Below are 20,231 nucleotides of genomic sequence, written 5' to 3'. Positions count from 1 at the left end.
TCGTTACATTATTTGATTTTCGTTGTAAAGCAAAGTTGAAAATAATCAATAAGTAAATAGTTGTTCTCCAATACTAGTTGTCCATGGCTATTTTGCTGTGTAGCTGTAGATGGCGTTGGCAGGTCTGGTATTTGGTCAGAGACAAACTCAAGTTTCCTCTCATTTGTATTGTTTATTTGAGTGTTTATATGTATTACTTAAAATCTTGTTAAATTTATTTTCATTCAAATTTTTCCATTCCTTTTCCCCAAACACATCCAATCAAAATTTTGATGTGGCCATTTTATTCAAAATAGTTGAAAGATCTGGAAATTATGTCTTTGAGGGTGACAACCCCCCTCCCCAACAGCCCTCAGGGCAGGGGTTGTAAGCTGTGTCCTGGGGGCATTTAAGGTTCATATAGAAAGGGTGATCATGTAAACTTCGAAGGGGGCTCACTGGAAAGGTAATAAGAATTTCTAGTGCCCTTTTTTGAGATTCAGAGTGATCGGAGGGTGGATACCTCTCCCCCTCTACACACACACATACACCATATATTCCCGAAATGCATCTGATAGAAATTTTGAGATGGTTAATTGCTGTCGTTGAAACTTCGAAAAGATCTCATTCAGATGGAATTGAAAGGGCTACTGCCCTTTTTAATAGCTGAGTATGATTGGAGGGCAACTAACCCCCCTTCCACGCCCACCATTTCCCAAAACATGTCCAATAAAAATTTTGAAATAGCCATTTTGTTAAACGTAATTGAAAGGTTTGGAAATTATGTCTTTGAGGATGACCCCCCCCACAGCCCTCAGGGTAAGGGTTGTAAGTTATGTCCTGGGAGCATATAAGGTATATAAATATGCTCGTATATGGGTAGCATATAAAGGGTGATTGTATAACCTTTGGAGGGGGCTTATTTGATTGGTCATCTGAAGTTCTAGCGCTCTTTTTAAGATTCAGAGTGTTTTGAGGGTGAATCCCCCCTCCACACATCGTATTTTCCCTAAGTGCATCTGATTTTAATTTTTAGATTACCATTATTGCTCTAGAAACTTCGAAAAATGCTCATTTGCTTAGATTTAAAAGTGCTAGTGCCCCTATAGTTGTCGAAAATGATTGAAGGGCAACGAACCCCCTCCCACACGCACCACTTTGCTATACACACTAAATAAAATTTTGAGATAGCAATTTTGTCCAAGGTAATTGAAAGGTCCAAAATTATGTCTTTGAGGCGGGTAACCCCCCCCCTCCTCTCCCCATAGCCCTCAGGGCAAGAGCTGTAAGTTATCCCCTGGGGGTATATATAGGTAGGATGATCGTATAAACTTTGGAGGAGGCTCGTTGGATTCTTAATCGAAAGTTCTAGTGCCTTTTTTATGACTCAGAGGGATCGGAGTGTAAATACCCCTCCCCCATACATCGTATTTTCCCGAAATTCATCTAATAGAAATTTTGTGATGGTCATTTGTTGTCGTAGAAACTTTGAAAACAGCTCATTCGATTTGAAAATGAAGGGGCCAGTGGCCTTTTTAATAGTAGAAAGTGATTGAAGGGCAACTAACCCCCTTCCCTCCCCTACCATTGCCCAAAATACATCCTATCAAAATTTTGAGATAACTGTTTGTTCAACATAATTGAAAGGACCGGAAATTATGTCTTTGAGGGCAAAGACTCTCCCCCACAGCCCTCAGGGCAAGGTTAGTTATGCCCTAGAGGCATATAAGGTATATATAGAAAGGGGGATTGCTTAAACTTTGGAGGGGCTTGTTGGATTGGTAATCAGGAGTTTAAGTGCCCTTTTAAGATTTAGAATGATCGGAGGGTGGGCAGCTTCCATCCCTCCAAATATCGTATTTTCTCGTAATTGAAATTTTGAGATGGCCACTTGTTGTCGTAGAAACTTTGAAAAAGACTCATTCGATTGAAAATTAAAAGGACTAGTGCCCTTTTTATTAGTTGAAAGTGACTGGAAGGTGACAAGCCCCCCCCCCCCCCCATGCCTATCAATTCCCAAAACACATGCAATCAGAAATTTAGAATAGCTATTTTGTCTATTATAGCTGAAAGGTCTGAAAATTGTGTATTTCACAACCCCCATACCTTCTCAAGACCAGAATATAACTTGGATATAACGGATGTGGATTGTCAGTTTGTCAGTTAAACAATGGGCAAAGTTCATAACTTGCAGTCCTTCTCCGGGGATTGTGGGGGTTAAATCTTCCTCAAAGACATAGTTTATTAGATTTTTCTACTATGCTTAACAAAATGGATCTCAAAATTTTGAGCGGTTGACTTTGGGAAGAAATGATCGTGGGAGGGGTTTAATTGCCCTCAAATGTTTGATATTTGATGTTTTTGTTTCTTGGTTTTAGATTTTATTCGGTTTTAGGATATTTTGTTTTTTATTTTTGTGTCATAGAGTTGAAGACGTTTTGTTTTATACAGGTAACATATTCCCTTCTAATTAGTTTTGTCTTTTCCTTCTACTGGATGTAGTCCCGTTCGTTTTCTTCATCTTGTTCGTTTCTTCATTCCCGTTTCTTCATTCCCTGTTTTTCATTCCGGTTCGTTTTCTTCATCTTGTTCGTTTCTTCATCCCCGTTTCTTCATTCCCTGTTTTTTCATTCCGGTTCTTTTTCTTCATCTTGTTCGTTTCTTCATTCCCGTTTCTTAATTCCCTGTTTTTTCATTCCAGTTTGTTTTCTTCATCTTCATCATTTGAGATTCCATCTTGAGATTATCTCTCTTTGTCTTTGTCATGACTGGCCAGCTTGGCTTTAGACCTTTCCCATCTCTAAGGCTTTCAATAGCTACATCCGTCTTGTGAGATGATCCAACTAATAAAATTTTTTGATACTCTTATGGAAAAAAGTATGCTCCAGCAGACCAAGATTAACATGCCTGCATAAATATGCTACAATACATTTTATCATTCATAAAAGCATGAGATAGCCATTTAAAGATCATAATTTAATTATTTTCTAATAGATATTTTTAGTAATTTACCTTTTTTAGACCTTGGAGAGATAAAATTGTTTTAAGTGCTTCTGGTAAGTTTTAGTAGAAATCTTGTGTCTGGAGCAGTGCTGCAACAAGTACTCCAAATTCTTACTTAAGTATCAAGTATTAAGTACTCATTATTTTTTTACTTAAGTATCAAGTAATAAGTACTTGCCAAAATTTTACTGAAGTAGTACTTCAAGTACTTATTCTATACATTTTTACACTATATATATATAATATATATATATATACATATATATATATATATATATATATATATATATATATATATATATATATATATATATATATATATATATATATATATATGCATATACATATATATATATATATATATATATATATATATATATATATATATATATATATATATATATATATGCATATATATATATGTATTATATATGTATATATGTATTATATATATATGTATTATATATATATATATATATATATATATATATATATATATATATATGTATAATGATATATAATGTATATATATAATAATATATATGTATATATAATGAAAATATATATATATATATATATATAAATATACATATATATATATATATATATATATATATATATATATATATATATATATATATATATATATATATATTTATATATATATATATATATATATATGTAATATCAAGCCCATGACTTTTTTGTTAAAGACATTCTGAAGGCTTCAATCAAACACTAAAAAGTATTTTGTCTTTAACAAAAAATAATTAAGTTTTAAAGAGGAACTTTTTGTTGTTGTTCATCCACATGAAAACACCCTTCCAACAACGAATGAAAATCTTTAACTTGCCATTTTATGGGCTTTTTTCATGTTAGCTGAAGTTAACGTTTTCTTGGCCTTCGTGCTCATATTTTTTAACTTTTTATTATATTAATTTGTTTTAATATAACTTGTTTATATCGAACGATATTATATTAATTGAACTTTTTATCACTGGTAGTTGGAAGCATCACCCTGAAAATGTACCCGAGTTGTTTGAAAATGTTGTTATTAACCTTGTTGTGAAGTTTCTTGTATCTATACTTTTTAATGTTGGTGTATAGTAGCAAGTATGTCCGTGCATAAGGAGGGAGTAAAGAAAGTCCATCAAAATTGCTTTTATGATCTTAAATTCTTTCAAGCGAAATATATATGTATCCTTAGACCTTAGATCCTCCTGAGCCATTAGTGGCGCAAAGGGCGTCGACAAGCCTCTCCATTCATCACGAAGCTGTGTGGCTGCAGTGATATCTTCCCTTTATGGAGTGAGGGAAATGTTGGCCTCTTTTAGGTTCCGATCATACTGCCTCCGAAGTGTGTGTTTTGGTCGGCCTCGTTTTCGTCTTCCTTCAGGCTGCCACTGATACACTCTTGAGGGCATCTGTCTTCGGGCATGCGTAGAACATCACCCAAATATGTCCATGTTCATTTCTTCATAACTTCGGTCACTATGGGCTGGTTTGTTTTCAGCCGGATTTCCCTATTAGTACTTTACTGATGCCAACTGATTTTGAGGGTCCTTCAAAGGCAAATATTTCCGAATCCAAGGATATGTTTCTCAAGCTGTTGGTTGAGTTTCCAACATTCACCGGCGTACATCAATATAGACAAAACAGTGCTGTTGCACAGGCGCAATTTTAAACGAAGTGAGTACCTGTTACTTCTCCAAATTGGTGTTAGTCTATTGAAGGCGCCTGGTGCTTGTCCAATCCTTCTCTTGATTTCAAAAGTTACATCGCCAGTATTTTCTATCCAGCTTCCTAAGTATTTAAATTCTTGGAGCTGTTCAACATGGTTATCGGAGCATTGAAGAGCTAGGGGGGGGGGAGCCAGATGTGGACATACTTTGTCCACATCTGACAGATATATTATATTCATGTAATTCTGAATAGAAATATATTTTATTCGACATCTAGGACCCCATGCATGGAATTGTTTACCTACGACTTTAAGAAACATGGATAATTTTCATAAATTTCGGTGGGAATTAAAGCTATTTTGCCTGAATATTTATGGTTTTGATAGTTGAGTGGACCTCAAATGCAGCCAAGGTGTTGGTTTTGTTTTAAGCAATACTGGTCAAGTGGTTTTAGTTTCTTTTTGTTTTGTTTTTTTGTATTTTTTGAAGTGTAATCCCCTATCGATCGAAATGCAGTGTAATTGAATATTTTTTTTCTTCTTTTCTTTTTTTCTTTTCCTTTTCTTTTCTTGTCTTTTTTATTTTCTTCTCCTTTTTCGTATTGTTTTTATTTGTGTGTGCATTGGGGTTGTAAGCCCAAACAAGCTTTGCTTCGGGCCATTTGCTTGTTTTGTTTCGTTTATTTATATTAATAAACCCGTGTTTATCTATCTATAAACATGATACGCAATACTTAAATGAAGGAAGAGGGGCTCTCATTTTTCTGAAATTGGTACAGTGTAATTTAATATTTTTTTTTCTTCTTTTCTTTTTTTCTTTTTCTTTTCTTTTCTTTTCTTTTCTTTTTTATTTTCTTCTCCTTTTTCGTATTGTTTTTATTTGTGTGTGCATTGGGGTTGTAAACCCAAACTAGCTTTGCTTCGGGCCATTTGCTTGTTTTGTTTCGTTTATTTATATTAATAAACCCGTCTTTATCTATTTATAAACATGATACGCAATACTTAAATGAAGGAAGAGGGGCTCACATTTGTTTTTGATACTAATGAGAGTAAATTTGATACTAATGTTTAATAATTTGATACTAATTTGATACTAATGTTGATACTAATGTTAATAATTTGATACTAATGTTTTTGATACATTTTTCTGAGATTGATACTAAGACCACTCTAGAAAAGTTGAAACACATTGGTGAAAAAAAAACGCTTTTCTACTGTCTAGCTAAAGCTAAAAGTTTGTCTCCTTGCATTTGATATGCTCATTGATCAAGATAACGTTTATTATTTTTAGCTGGAAACCACCTCGAGCTGTTTTGAAACTGGGCCTGGAGAAGTGGGACAAATTTAGAAAGAAGATGTCAGTACTAGTTGAAGGTGAAGATCCCCCTCCTCCTTTGGCAACATTTGATCAAATGAAGTTCCCAAAAGCTGTTATAAAGGCCTTAGAAAAAAAGAACATCGTAAAGCCGTCTCCAATTCAAGCTCAGGGAATACCAGCTGTGTAAGTTTTCCTGCAAATCATCTAGTGTTTGTTTTTATTACTAGTCATAAACGGTTTTAAAAGCATTTTTTTAAGGGTAGGGGTGGGGAGCTTTTCTCGTATTATGTTTTACTTGGATTTTACTACCAATTTATAACGAAGACAATGGTAACACAGAAAAAGTTGACTATATGATTCCTTGAATAATATATATATATATATATATATATATATATATATATATATATATATATATATATATATATATATACTAGCTGTTGGGGTGGCGCTTCGCGCCACCCCAACACCTAGTTGGTGGAGGCGCTTCGCGCCCCCCCAAGCCCCCCCGCGCGCGTAAGTCGTTACGCGCCATATTAGTTACGCGCCATTGTAGTTGTGTCCCTATGTCCCACCTGTGATATATATATATATATATATATATATATATATATATATATATATATATATATATATATATATATATATATATATATATATATATATATATATATATATATATATATATGTTTTTAACTACGTAAAACTTGCGAATATACAACATTCTTTGCTGTCCCATTGTCTGTGCATATAAATAGATTGTCAGGTTTACCGACTCTTGAACATGCAACATATAATGGTCCATGGGAAAACAATCCGTATTCAGATCTATACCTCATGATTCTAATGATTGCCCTTGAGCTTTGTTGATGGTGATTGCTAATCGACCATTCCCTGAGTCGCCATCGTCATTTATATATCCCCCTGTGCACCCCGGCGTCCCCTTTGTAGTTATGTCCCTGTGTCCCGGTCGTCATTTATATTCCCTGTGTCCCGGTCGTCATTTGTGTCCCGGTGTTCCAGTCTGTGATTTCTCTTTGAGTGTCCCGTGCGTCATTTATATTCCTTGTGTCCCGGTGTCCCGGTCGTCATTTATATCCCCCTGTGCCCCCCGGCGTCCCCATTGTAGTTGTGTCCCTGTGTCCCGGTCGTCATTTATATTCCCTGTGTCCCGGTCGTCATTTGTATCCCGGTGTCCCGGTCTGTATATACATTCGTTTTTTAGTTTTGTTTTTCTCCTTTATTTTTTTCCTTTTTTCTTTTTTTTCTTTTTTAGTTTATTTAGATTTTTAGATTTTTTAGTTTTTTTATTAGTTTTTAGTTTTTTTGTAGTTTTTACCTTTTTTTTAGTTTTTTTAGTTTTTTTTTTTTACTTATGTCCTGGTCGTCATTTATACTCCCTGTGTCCCGGTCGTCATTTGTGTCTCGGTGCTTTGTTGATTGCTAATTTATATTATATTTATATTTATATTTTTTATATTTATTAATATTTTTTTAGTTTTCTTTTTCTCTTATTTTTCAGTTTTTTCCTTTTTTTAGTTTTTTCTTTTTTAGTTTTTAGTTTTTTTTGTTTTTTACCTTTTTTTAGTTTTTTTAGTTTTTTTAGTTTTTTAGCTTTTTTAGTTTTTTTTATTAGTTTTTAGTTTTTTTTAGTTTTTGCCTTTTTTTAGTTTTTTCAGTTTTTTTTAGTTTTTAGTTTTTTACCTTTTTTTAGTTTTTTTTTTAGTTTTTTAGCTTTTTTAGTTTTTTTTCTTTTTAGTTTTTTTGTAGTTTTTACCTTTTTTAGTTTTTTTTCTTCTTTTGTATTAGTGTGAAATAATTCAGACGTCATATGCGGACAAACACGACGTCACTCGACAGACAGACAGACAGACATAACCCACAAACAACTTATTTTTATATATATTTATTCATATTTTTTTAGTTTTCTTTTTCTCTTTTATTTTTCAGTTTTTTCCTTTTTTTAGTTTTTTTCTTTTTTAGTTTTTAGTTTTTTTTAGTTTTTTACCTTTTTTTAGTTTTTTTTAGTTTTTTTAGTTTTTTAGCTTTTTTAGTTTTTTTATTAGTTTTTATTTTTTTTGTAGTTTTTGCCTTTTTTTATTTTTTTCAGTTTTTTTTTAGTTATTAGATTTTTACCTTTTTTTAGTTTTTTTTAGTTTTTTAGCTTTTTTAGTTTTTTTTTTCTTTTTAGTTTTTTTTGTAGTTTTTACCTTTTTTAGTTTTTTTCTTCTTTTGTATTAGTGTGAAATAATTCAGACGTCATATGCGAACAAACATGACGTCACCTGATCCACAGATCCACACACAGACAACTTATTTTTATATATATAGATAAGATATAATCTTGCGTAACAGACATAGCGTAACAGACATAAAAGACAGACAACTTATTTTTATATATATAGATTTTTATATATATAGATACAGTTTGTTCTTTAGTTTTTTTTCTTTTTTAGTTTTTTCTTTTTTTTTAGTTTCTTATTTTTATTGATTTGTTTTCTTCAATTTGTCAATGTTCATTCTAAAATTGACACTTGGAAAAATCTTTACGTGCCAAGCATGCTAAAAATCCAACAATTTATATTAAACCTCAAAATTTGGGGTATCTGTTTTAAGGTTTTCGAATTACTTTAATCTATTGTCAAAATATATTGAAATATTTGCGCAATTAACAGTTTTTTTAGTTTTTTCTTTTTTTCTAGTTTTTTAGCTTTTTTTAGTTTTTTTTTTAGTTTTTTATCTTTTTTATTTTTTTACGTTTTTCTTTTTAGGTTTTTTCTTTTTTTAATTTTTAATTTTTTTTTCTAGTTTTTTCTTTTTAGTTTTTTTTTTAGTTTTTTACCATTTTTCTTTTTTCGAATTACTTTAATCTATTGTCAAAATATTTCGAAATATTTATGCAATTTCCAGTTTTTACATTCTAGTTTGTTTTTTTTTATATATATAGAAGATATAATCTGGCGTAACGGACAGACAACTTATTTTTATATATATAGAAGATATATATATATATATATATATATATATATATATATATATATATATATATATATATATATATATATATATATATATATATATATATATATATATATATATATATATATATATATATCTATATATATAAAAATAAGTTGTCTGTGTGTGGATCTGTGGATCTGTGGATCAGGTGACGTCACCTGAAAAAACTGGATCAGGTGACGTCAAAACTGAAAAAACTAAAAAAAGGCAAAAACTACAAAAAAAACTAAAAACTAATAAAAAAATAAAAAAGCTAAAAAACTAAAAAAACTAAAAAAAGGCAAAAACTACAAAAAAAACTAAAAACTAATAAAAAAGCTAAAAAACTAAAAAAACTAAAAAAAGGCAAAAACTACAAAAAAAAACTAAAAACTAATAAAAAAAATAAAAAAGCTAAAAAACTAAAAAAACTAAAAAAAGGTAAAAAACTAAAAAAACTAAAAACTAAAAAAAACTAAAAAAAAAGGAAAAAACTGAAAAATAAGCTAAAATAAAGGTAAAAACCAATAAAAAACTAAAAAAAAACTGAAAAAACTAAAAAAAGGCAAAAACTACAAAAAAACTAAAAACTAATAAAAAAAGTAAAAAAGCTAAAAAACTAAAAAAACTAAAAAAAACTAAAAAAAGGTAGAAAACTAAAAAAAATAAAAAAAAAAAAAAAACTAAAAAAAGGAAAAAACTGAAAAATAAGCTAAAATAAAGGTAAAAACCAATAAAAAACTAAAAAGAAAAAAAGGAAAAAACTAAAAAAAATTTTCATCTAAAAAACTAAAAAAAACTAAAAAAGGTAAAAACTAAAAGAACTAAAAAAACTAAAAAAGAAAAAAATAAATGACGACACTCAAAGAGAAAGCGACCAGGACAAAAGGAATGTTCGATTAGCAATCAACAAAGCACCGGGACACAGGGAGTATAAATGACGACCAGGACATAAGTAAAAAAAAAAACTAACAAAACTAAAAAGAAGGTAAAAACTACAAAAAAACTAAAAAGAAAAAAACTAAAAAAAGGCAAAAACTACAAAAAAAACTAAAAACTAATAAAAAAGCTAAAAAACTAAAAAAACTAAAAAAAGGCAAAAACTACAAAAAAAAACTAAAAACTAATAAAAAAAATAAAAAAGCTAAAAAACTAAAAAAACTAAAAAAACTAAAAAAAGGTAAAAAACTAAAAAAACTAAAAACTAAAAAAACTAAAAAAAGGAAAAAACTGAAAAATAAGCTAAAATAAAGGTAAAAACCAATAAAAAACTAAAAAAAACTGAAAAAACTAAAAAAAGGCAAAAACTACAAAAAAAACTAAAAACTAATAAAAAAAGTAAAAAAGCTAAAAAACTAAAAAAAATAAAAAAAACTAAAAAAAGGTAAAAAACTAAAAAAAATAAAAAGTAAAAAAAAACTAAAAAAAGGAAAAAACTGAAAAATAAGCTAAAATAAAGGTAAAAACCAATAAAAAACTAAAAAGAAAAAAAGGAAAAAACTAAAAAAAATTTTCATCTAAAAAACTAAAAAAAACTAAAAAAGGTAAAAACTAAAAGAACTAAAAAAGAAAAAAATAAATGACGACACTCAAAGAGAAAGCGACCAGGACAAAAGGAATGTTCGATTAGCAATCAACAAAGCACCGGGACACAGGGAGTATAAATGACGACCAGGACATAAGTAAAAAAAAAACTAACAAAACTAAAAAGAAGGTAAAAACTACAAAAAAACTAAAAAGAAAAAAAAACTAAAAACTAATAAAAAAACTAAAAAATCTAAAAATCTAAATAAACTAAAAAAGAAAAAAAAAGGAAAAAAATAAAGGAGAAAAACAAAACTAAAAAACGAATGTATATACAGACCGGGACACCGGGATACAAATGACGACCGGGACACAGGGAATATAAATGACGACCGGGACACAGGGACACAACTACAACGGGGACACCGGGGGAAACAGGGGGATATAAATGACGACCGGGACACCGGGACAGGGAATGGTCGATTAGCAATCACCATCAACAAAGCTCAAGGGCAATCATTAGAATCATGAGGTATAGATCTGAATACAGATTGTTTTCCCATGGACCATTATATGTTGCATGTTCAAGAGTCGGTAAACCTGACAATCTATTTATATGCAAAGACAATGGGACAGCAAAGAATGTTGTATATTCGCAAGTTTTACGTAGTTAAAACCATATATATATATATATATATATATATATATATATATATATATATATATATATATATATATGTATATATATATATATATCTATCTATATTCACAGGTGGGACATAGGGACACAACTACAATGGCGCGTAACTATTATGGCGCGTAACGACTTACGCGCGCGGGGGGGCTTGGGGGGGGGGCGCGAAGCGCCCCCACCAACTAGGTGTTGGGGTGGCGCGAAGCGCCACCCCAACAGCTAGTATATATATATATATATATATATATATATATATATATATATATATATATATTTATTTATTTTTGGAAAACGGCTCCATATTTTTTTTTTGAATTGGCACCGTGGGATTCTCGGGCTGGAAAAATGATCTAGATGGATCATGAGTTTGAGAAAATTCATTTAGAGCCTAGAAAAATTTATTTGAGTGACGTCAAATTTGTATGCATTTGAAAAGTAAAAATTACGCAATTTTTTGGTATATTTGATGCATGCAAAATTACACAAGATAACGAATATCATATTGAATGGCAAACGAAAATGTTGTACGACGGATCCTGCGGTTAGAAGATTAAACAAAATTGGAATGGAATGAAGGAGCGTGTTAATTTAGTATGTAGGAGGCTTTGGAGGGTAAACAGGAAGGAAGACTTGAATTCACTTCGGAATTACTTAGTTCAGTTGAAAGTACAGATTTTACACTCTAGAATAAAAAAACGTGGCGACCCATCCCATCCGGTGGCGACCTTCTTTTTGTTTGGCCCTTGACGGTAGCCCGACAAGGGCAATCTTGGGTAGTCTCATTCATCATCCGCAGAGTATGTCCTAGCCGTCTCAACCTCCCGAGCTGTCTCATCCGTCTACTCCTAGGAAGAAAAAATAAGACAAATAAAGTAATGAGGAAAAAAAGGGAATATTGGAATATTCTATCCATATTTAAAAATGTGGACAGAACCTATTCTGTAGAATATCCTATAATATTGAATTTACTTTTTATCTATTTTAATTTTTTGGTGGTTTGGGAGTTTTCGTAGTTGTGTGGGTAAGATGAAGGTTAAAAAAACTAATTCTAAAATATGAAATTAGTGGCAACTGTAGAAAAGATATTCAATGATGGAAGTACGCCGAGATAACAGGCTAAGACTAAAAAGTACGAGTAGATAATTCCCGTGGAATTGCTCTGGTACTGACCAGAGGCGTCACTAGCTAAAGTGTTATTAAAATTACTTGATTTTTTCTTTTTTGGACTGATTGATGTTCTTTAATTGATTTCACGTTGAAACATCACAGATAAGAATGACACAGTTCCCGTCTATGCCTTCTAAGATAGTGAGACCGCTATAATTATGTTAGATTGCTGACTTTTCTACGTCATCTATAATACAGTGATTTATACGCCATATGTAATATCGAGACAGCTCTAGTCGTCTAGATTGCTGACTTTTTTTGTATGGTGGTGGAGACAAACTGATCCATTTTAATCCAAACCATCCTATTGGTCATTCTTTCAAACTTAAAAGTGAATGGTTTCGTAAATATATTGAATGTTTTACTTTTCTACACTTCATTGTACACAAGTGGAACGGCCTACCCAAAGAAGTACTACTCCATCTTACTCTTTGAGAACAGATTCTACGGTTTCAACGGAAATCTAGCAGATATCTAATATATAACAGAGCAATATATATATATATATATATATATATATATATATATATATATATATATATATATATATATATATATATATATATATATATTTATATATATAATATATATATATATATATATATATATATATATATATATATATATATATATATATATATATATATATATATATATATGTATATATATATATATATATTTATATATATATATATATATATATATATATATATATATATATAGCAGATATCTAATTCTTAGAAGTTAGAAGCTACGTTTATAAAGTTTTTAGTATTTATTTGTATATGTGAATGATTTAATCTGTATAATACGTTGCCGCTATAATAATCATGAACTCTGGATTGACTCTTATTATGTGTGATAATAATTGATAATTATATCATGTGTGATATAATTATTGATAAAATGATTGATAATTATGTTTATGACTCCTTTTAGTTTCTTGACTCTGAAGTATCACTTTAATTTTTTACTTTAAACGTACTATAAAGTTTTTGAATGTCTATTTAATGATTGTTATTTAAAATGTTTGATGTTCATTTTTTCTTGCCTCTTATTTTTTGTGTCTTTTAATAATAATCATCATCATTTAATTTATAACCTGTCACAAAAGACTGTGCCAGAAAAGAAGAAGCGAAAAAACAAAATAAAAAAGAAACAACACAAAGACAACTACGAACATGGGACAAACAGAAATGACCAAAGATTATATTGACATGCTCATGCAGGCTTCGTTTTATTGTAGTGAATAAATATATTCTATACTATAATATGAACGTATTCCAGAAAATTGAAAAAAAAATGATCAGGTTGGGCTGAACATCTCCGAGGAGATGTGCGGGAGTCTACAGTAGAAAAGGCTGAAATCCGAGGGCGGGAACCGAACTTTTATGAAGCTTGAAGACCTCCCTCTTCTTTTAAGATTAGATTATACTCCTTAAAGATCTTGACTCTTTGTATCTATAATAGCGCTCGTGCCCTGATTTTTCCTCTAGTTTCAGAGAGGAAATTTAATTTTTGTCATGGGATAATGTGACTTTATTGTTGATATTTTTGTGTTGGATAACAACCCATTTACTAGTTGTGATTGTGTGATTTTTCTCTACTGTACTACACTGTTTCCTTATATTTTGATCAATGGGTTGTCAACTATTATCTGATAATCTTACGTTTGACCCTCATTATCATACATATTTACAGGGACAATATTTGGGGAGGGGGAGGCCCTAAAATTATCTGAAGAATATATCAGGAAAACTTTTCAGCTCAACGATTTTTCCACTCTCTGAAACTAATTCCCATTTTTTCAAAAATTTCGGCTGTGTGGATAAAATAACTTAGTTTTTAGCTATTTTTGTCAATAATGGTAATTTCACTAATTTGACATTTCGGCATTGACAAACCATTTTGAATTGTTATTTTATGTGTACACAGGAAAAAGGTACTGCGATAGGCATTGTTGTGTCCAGGATTTGGTTCAGGTACAAAACCCGATACAAATTTGGATTGGGTGGGGGGGGGGGTACAAAAACCCATTTAGATTATTGATTATCAAGGTTTTTATGTGCGAAAATTTGTTTACGTGTATCTCGCTACTCTTTCGCTGGCCAAACAAACATTTAGGGGATTCAAACTGGATAACACATCCGCCTCCTTGGATACAGCCCTGGCGATAGTCAATATTAATGGTTAAGTTTATTTGTTGTTATTTTCACTAGTGAATGTATCTTCCCTAGCCGTTGCTGTTGTATAGGAAGAATTGCCTAGCTGACTAATGAAAGTTAATTTTTTTCCCCTCAACATCATCACTTAATACAGCATCTAAAGTCGATCCAGTCACGAAATTGCTTTAACAAGAAAATGTTATTCAAGAGTGAACATCTTCAACTATTTTATAGAATGACTGTGTCGTTTTCTGGTCTTACTTTTCATTTTTTTTTCTACATAATTTTTATTTTTACACAGGCTCTCTGGTCGAGACATCATTGGGATAGCCTTCACCGGTTCCGGAAAAACTTTGGTTTTTGTTTTGCCTCTAATCATGTTTTGTTTGGAACAAGAGAAAATGATGAGCTTTATTTATGGAGAAGGACCTTATGGTAAGTTGTTTTTTTTTGCTATATTTCCTTATTTTTTTCTTTTTAGCTTCTTTTTCTAATTATTTCAGTTTTTCGATGTTGATTTTTTTAGTTTTTATAAAATTTCAAAGAATCCAGAGATGTTATTTTGATATTTACGATTATAGTTTGAGTGCTCATCTAAAATGGAACGTAAAGATAGTGTAAAATGGGGACAAAATGAATTAAAAAAAAAGATAAAGAAGAGACGTTCATGTGAATCTAAACAAATTGTGTTTCCATCAAAGCCAGTGAAAAATTATCAACGTTGCTTAGGAAATTCGTGATCGTATTCGAAATTCGAAATAAATGTTTTTCCTTCTTAATTTTGCTTTTTACTTCTAGATTGACTGATGCTTGTAGGGATGTGATTTTGCTATTAATATTTTTCTTTTATTCTGCTTTGCACTTTTTGCAGCAAAGCAGCCCAATTTTTGCCTAAAAGTTGTTTTGCCAATTGTTTGGCAAAAACAATTTTTGCCAATTTGATGCTTTTCTATATACTTCGCTTAGTTTCGCCAATCACCATACCCTATGTGAAAAATAATATGGAAAACTTTAGAGCTTGCGAATTTGTTCGTCTTAGGTAAAAAAAAATTATTATAGCTTGGCAAATTAATAAAAATTAACAATAAAATCGGAATAAAAACACATTTTTTTTTCTTGTCTCCTTTTTTTACATTTGTTTTACATCGTGCCGAAGGTTATGGAATCAAATGTGTCCTTTGAATAATTTTAAACTAGCCTATTTTCTGCATAATAACTTACCTGATTATTTAACAGTGAATAGAAAAGTCGCTTAAGAGTAAAAAAAAAATATTTATTTTTTTCTGGCCACTTCATATGGAAGAGGTGGCCGGAGAAACTTGGGAGAGGACTCATTTGATTGAAGATTAAAAACTGCCCTTTTAAATACCGAAAGTCATTGAAGAGTAACCACGCACCCTCATGCTATGTTCTCCCGTGGGCCCCAATGACTGTGGACCGGAAATTCACCATAGACATTTTTCATTAGTTGGAAGGTTCAATATGCGTTACCGCTAGAAAAGATATGACCCATACAGCTACTGGTAGTAAATCAGTAAACCAAGAGCAGCTAATTCATACATCTGATAAAATTCTTAAAATAATCTGCATCCTTTTATAATAGCTTATAACCTTTGGTTTCATCCAAAGTTTATTCTATCTTAACTTTTTAAATTCAGACATGGGTAATTGGTAAGATTTAAAAAAATAAATAGCCTGTTTTCATTAGTAGGGTTCCATTCAGAAGGTAAATTGTAACATATGTTTACAGTTGCAGACATCCTTAAAACAGTTGCAGCCTTAAAAGTTTTTTTGTGTGTGTGTTGTGTTCACAGAATAATAAAGCGGTGTTTAGAATCATAGTTTGAATTTTCAATGAAATTTCAAAATGAAAAAAAAAATCTACGTGAGTTAGTTTTTGTTTCTTTCGATTTTTTTAATGAAAATACGAAAAAAAGTATTTTTCTGTAAAAATTCTGAAACAGATACTATTTGAAATCTAGCGGGATCAACCTAACAAAAGATAGTGATGGACAGGGCCGTTTCCAAGATTTTGTTGGGGAGGGATGCTATTTTCCAGGGCGTTACACAATTTTTATTAAATGCATCGAAAATTTATTTATATTCATTTTTGTGACTTTTCTAACGAGTCAAACTAACATTTCGGCGGGGTGGGGGTCAAAACCTCTAGTCCCCCCCTTGGATATGCCCTTTGTGATGATGAAGTAAAATAGTTATAGGCTACTAAAAATCAGAATGGGACCTATTTGATAGAAATTAGTGATTAACAGTAAAATAATGGTTTATATTAATTTAAATAAAATGGAAAGGTTGCCAGATGCAAAGCTCTTGTTTTTCAAAAGACAGTAATATTGGTGTTTTTCAAGGTCATCAAAAATTTTTTTTCTGGCTTGGAGGATCTTTTTTTTTTGCGGTGTTATATAAATTTCCCATCAGCTTTTTAATATAGTTGTGGAAAGCTGGTGTAAACTTATAGAAACGGATTGGCTTGTTTAAAGTCACAATGATAGCCACATAAAAAAAAATGATAAATAAGAATTATTTAGGCTGGAAAAAATAATAATTTAAAAAAAACAATAATGAAACTAATGACGAAATTCTTACCATTGTTTTTTTTTAGTTTATGTTTTGTCAGGCTACTGAACTTTTTTTTTCACTTTCCAAGTCGCTGAACGTTTTTTCCTTTCTTGTTCAAACGATTGTCAAAGAACAGTTTAGTATTCTTAGAGTTTGCCTGCATGTTTGAAATGAAAAGGTGATTAGTGTATCAGAATATCCTGGTAAATACTAGAGTAATACTTCTGCTACAACTAGCTAATATTTTCACACTAGTCGAATATCCAAGAAGCACCCCATTACAACCCCTTTCTATCCTCTGAAAGAAGAATTAACACGATTTTGAGCTGACGTTAATAAATACGATCATTCGTAGATTTGTTCGATTTTACAATGCTTTGTGGAAATTCTTTTCATTTGTCTCTTTTTCTTCTACACTCCCTTTTTAAATTTGTTTTCTCCAATCGTTTTAGCCATTTACATCATTTTTGTACAATCGTAACAAAGGCTTACGCCAGATTTGCCTCTCACTGAGACTGAATGTCTTGGGGTTTTCTCTAATTAGCCATGGCTTAATAACAACTTTATGTTAATTCAGAATCGACTGACGTTAGTTTGGGGTTAATAATATTATATAATAATAATAGCTAGCGACACAAGCTTTTAGTTTTGCCATAATGAAATTCCGATTTTTTGCTTCTCTATTGTGGGGAATTAAGTTTTGTGACATGTATTTTTGCAGGTTTAATTATATGTCCGTCCAGGGAGCTAGCAAAACAGACGCATGAAATTATTGAGTATTTTCTGTCACAACTGAAAGGACACCATTTCCCAGTTATTCGCTGTTGCTTGGCAATTGGAGGGACTTCAATGAGTGAAACGGCCGAGTCAATACGACGTGGTGTACATATCCTTGTTGCAACTCCTGGTAGACTAATGGACATGCTTGATAAGAAAATAGTTAAGCTAGATATCTGCAGGTTGGTCGGTCTCTTCTGCTTCTTCATAATATAAGATAATATATTTAACGTTAGATGCATATTGATTGTTCTTCCCGTTCACCTCGAACTACATGTGTAAGAATGTTAGCTGGGTTCTTACTCGGGAACTACTTTTAGCTGACCACTCTTATACCGTTTATATTTAACATTGAGTAGATCACGTAACAGAATTTAATAATAATAATAATAATAATAATAATTTATTTCTTACCCACAAAACACTATAAAAGTTTTAAAATGTGGAGTAAAAACAAAGAAATACACACAAAAAATGCAAAACACACAAAAACGAAAAATAATGACTATAAAAAAGATTTTTTGGCATTAAATAAACACAAAAAATTAAACAAACACACACATACATAAAAAAACGAACTACAGAGAAATAAAGAAAACTATTTTATACAAACAAGAAATGAAACTCGCAAAAAAGAGAGATAAAAGTCAACCAACGAAAGATAACTATAGAAAAAAATTTATAATATGATTATTTGAAGAAAGCTCATCAAGAGCCGTACCTGAGAGCTTCCTGCTTAGCTTTTCTAACTTTACTGTTATATCAGGTAGACCATATTTACCAATTAGAATCCGGTTACGTGTCCAAGGAGGAATGAAAAGAAGAAACTTACAGTACGTGAAATAACTACTCCGGATTCTTTTAAATCAATTTTTCTGAGGATGGGGTAAATTCCTGCCGTATAAAGGGCAGGTTGATCACAATATGTAGAGTAGGGTTTTGCCAGCGCCCGTCTGTCATATTGCCCTCGATTGGGAACAATTTTCCTATATAGAATCTTTTAGAAATGTCATCAACAGTGCGCTGACGAAAACTGGAAAGATGATTAGTAAGGCTTATGCCCAACCACCGCAAAGAATCAACAGACGGAATAGAGAAAGTGTCGCAATTAAAAGGAGATGAAGAAGTTGAAGCGAAAGATAAAAACTCAATAGCAGTGCGTATCCAACATAATTAGTTGCAGAGCCTGTTGAATGACGGGAATGGTAAAGGAGAAAGCGTCACTTATTCGCTTTTGTGAGGATCATGAAAACCTACCGCTGAATCATCGGGTTGTAAAAATGGGCTTTAAACTAGTAAAGAACAAACTCCAACCCGTGGTAATACCATAGTCTAAGTAGGAGCCAAGTGGGCTCTGTGTATTGGTTCTTGAATGAAGGCTTCAGCATCAAAGTGACACAAGTACCATAAGAGGCTCCTGCACTGTTAACGGATTAAATCGTCAAATGTTAACCACAGAGATATTAAATATATATGACGGGACCATACAGGGTTTATTCTTATTAGCGGGTCCTGCGGCATTTTTCGGCCTTTCCTGACAATAAACGATTTCAGCGATTAACAAAGCTAATAGTTATTAAAAAAATCAGCATCAGTCGGCAGAATTCTTTGATTTCAGGATTCAGAATTCTTTGAACTTGGCATCAGAAAAGTATAAATCAAGACCCGTTAACCCTCGCCTAAGTTTGTTTTGTCAATAATTCAATAAGAGCACAAGGTCTATGGGTTCCAACAGTGAGGTGCCAGGGAGGGGGGCAGTGAGACTCTTTGGAAAAAAAATACTTAAAAAAAATTACAAAATGTAAAATTCCCCTTTGTAGATTTTGTAAAACCAAATTCCTCATAATACCAGCATTTGGTTACTTTAACTGGTTATTTTTAAACATAAAGAAAGAAAACGATCCAAAATGGGGGTTTTAAAGGCCAAACGATAATACTAAAGAAACACACAAAGCGATAATTTCGAGAGAACAACCGCCTCATCTTTTAATTTTTGTTTTTTTCTTTTCTTATTTTTACTTTCTGCTTGCTTTTTTTTCTTCGGCATTTTCCTTGATTCCGTTATTCTGTCCCGCACTGAAGAAGAGAGGCGGTTATTCTCTCGAAATATTCGCTTTGTGTGTTTCTTCAGCATTTTCGTTTCGCCTTTAAAAATCCCATTTTGGATCGTTTTCTTTCTTTATGTTATGGCAAGTCAATGTGGTTTAAGAGATTTTCTTTATTTTTAAATATCTTATCCTTCGTATGCCTAAGCTAAATTCACAAAACAAATACATTTAAAAGTATAGAGAAAACAAAATATTGTTTAAACATTCTGTGTATAACATTAATAAATGTAAAAATTGC

At 31.2% G+C, this 20,231-nt stretch overlaps 1 protein-coding gene across 7 annotated transcripts in view; it reads left to right on the top strand.

Annotated features, from left to right (window-relative positions):
• LOC136024721 (ATP-dependent RNA helicase abstrakt-like) overlaps positions 1 to 20,231 on the top strand; it is an 83,473-nt gene that overhangs the window by 19,635 nt on the left and 43,607 nt on the right. For all 7 annotated transcript variants that reach the window (XM_065700141.1, XM_065700145.1, XM_065700142.1 and 4 more), the window contains exons 5-7: positions 5,955 to 6,164; positions 14,833 to 14,966; positions 17,830 to 18,067. In XM_065700141.1, the coding sequence (XP_065556213.1) occupies positions 5,955 to 6,164; positions 14,833 to 14,966; positions 17,830 to 18,067 (582 nt within the window). The remainder of the gene's footprint in view (positions 1 to 5,954; positions 6,165 to 14,832; positions 14,967 to 17,829; positions 18,068 to 20,231) is intronic.

This window comes from Artemia franciscana, chromosome 3, assembly GCF_032884065.1.
Source record: "Artemia franciscana chromosome 3, ASM3288406v1, whole genome shotgun sequence".
NCBI lineage: Eukaryota > Metazoa > Arthropoda > Branchiopoda > Anostraca > Artemiidae > Artemia > Artemia franciscana.
The sequence above is the reverse complement of the archived record's forward strand: the minus strand, read 5'-3'. Positions and strand labels throughout refer to the sequence as shown.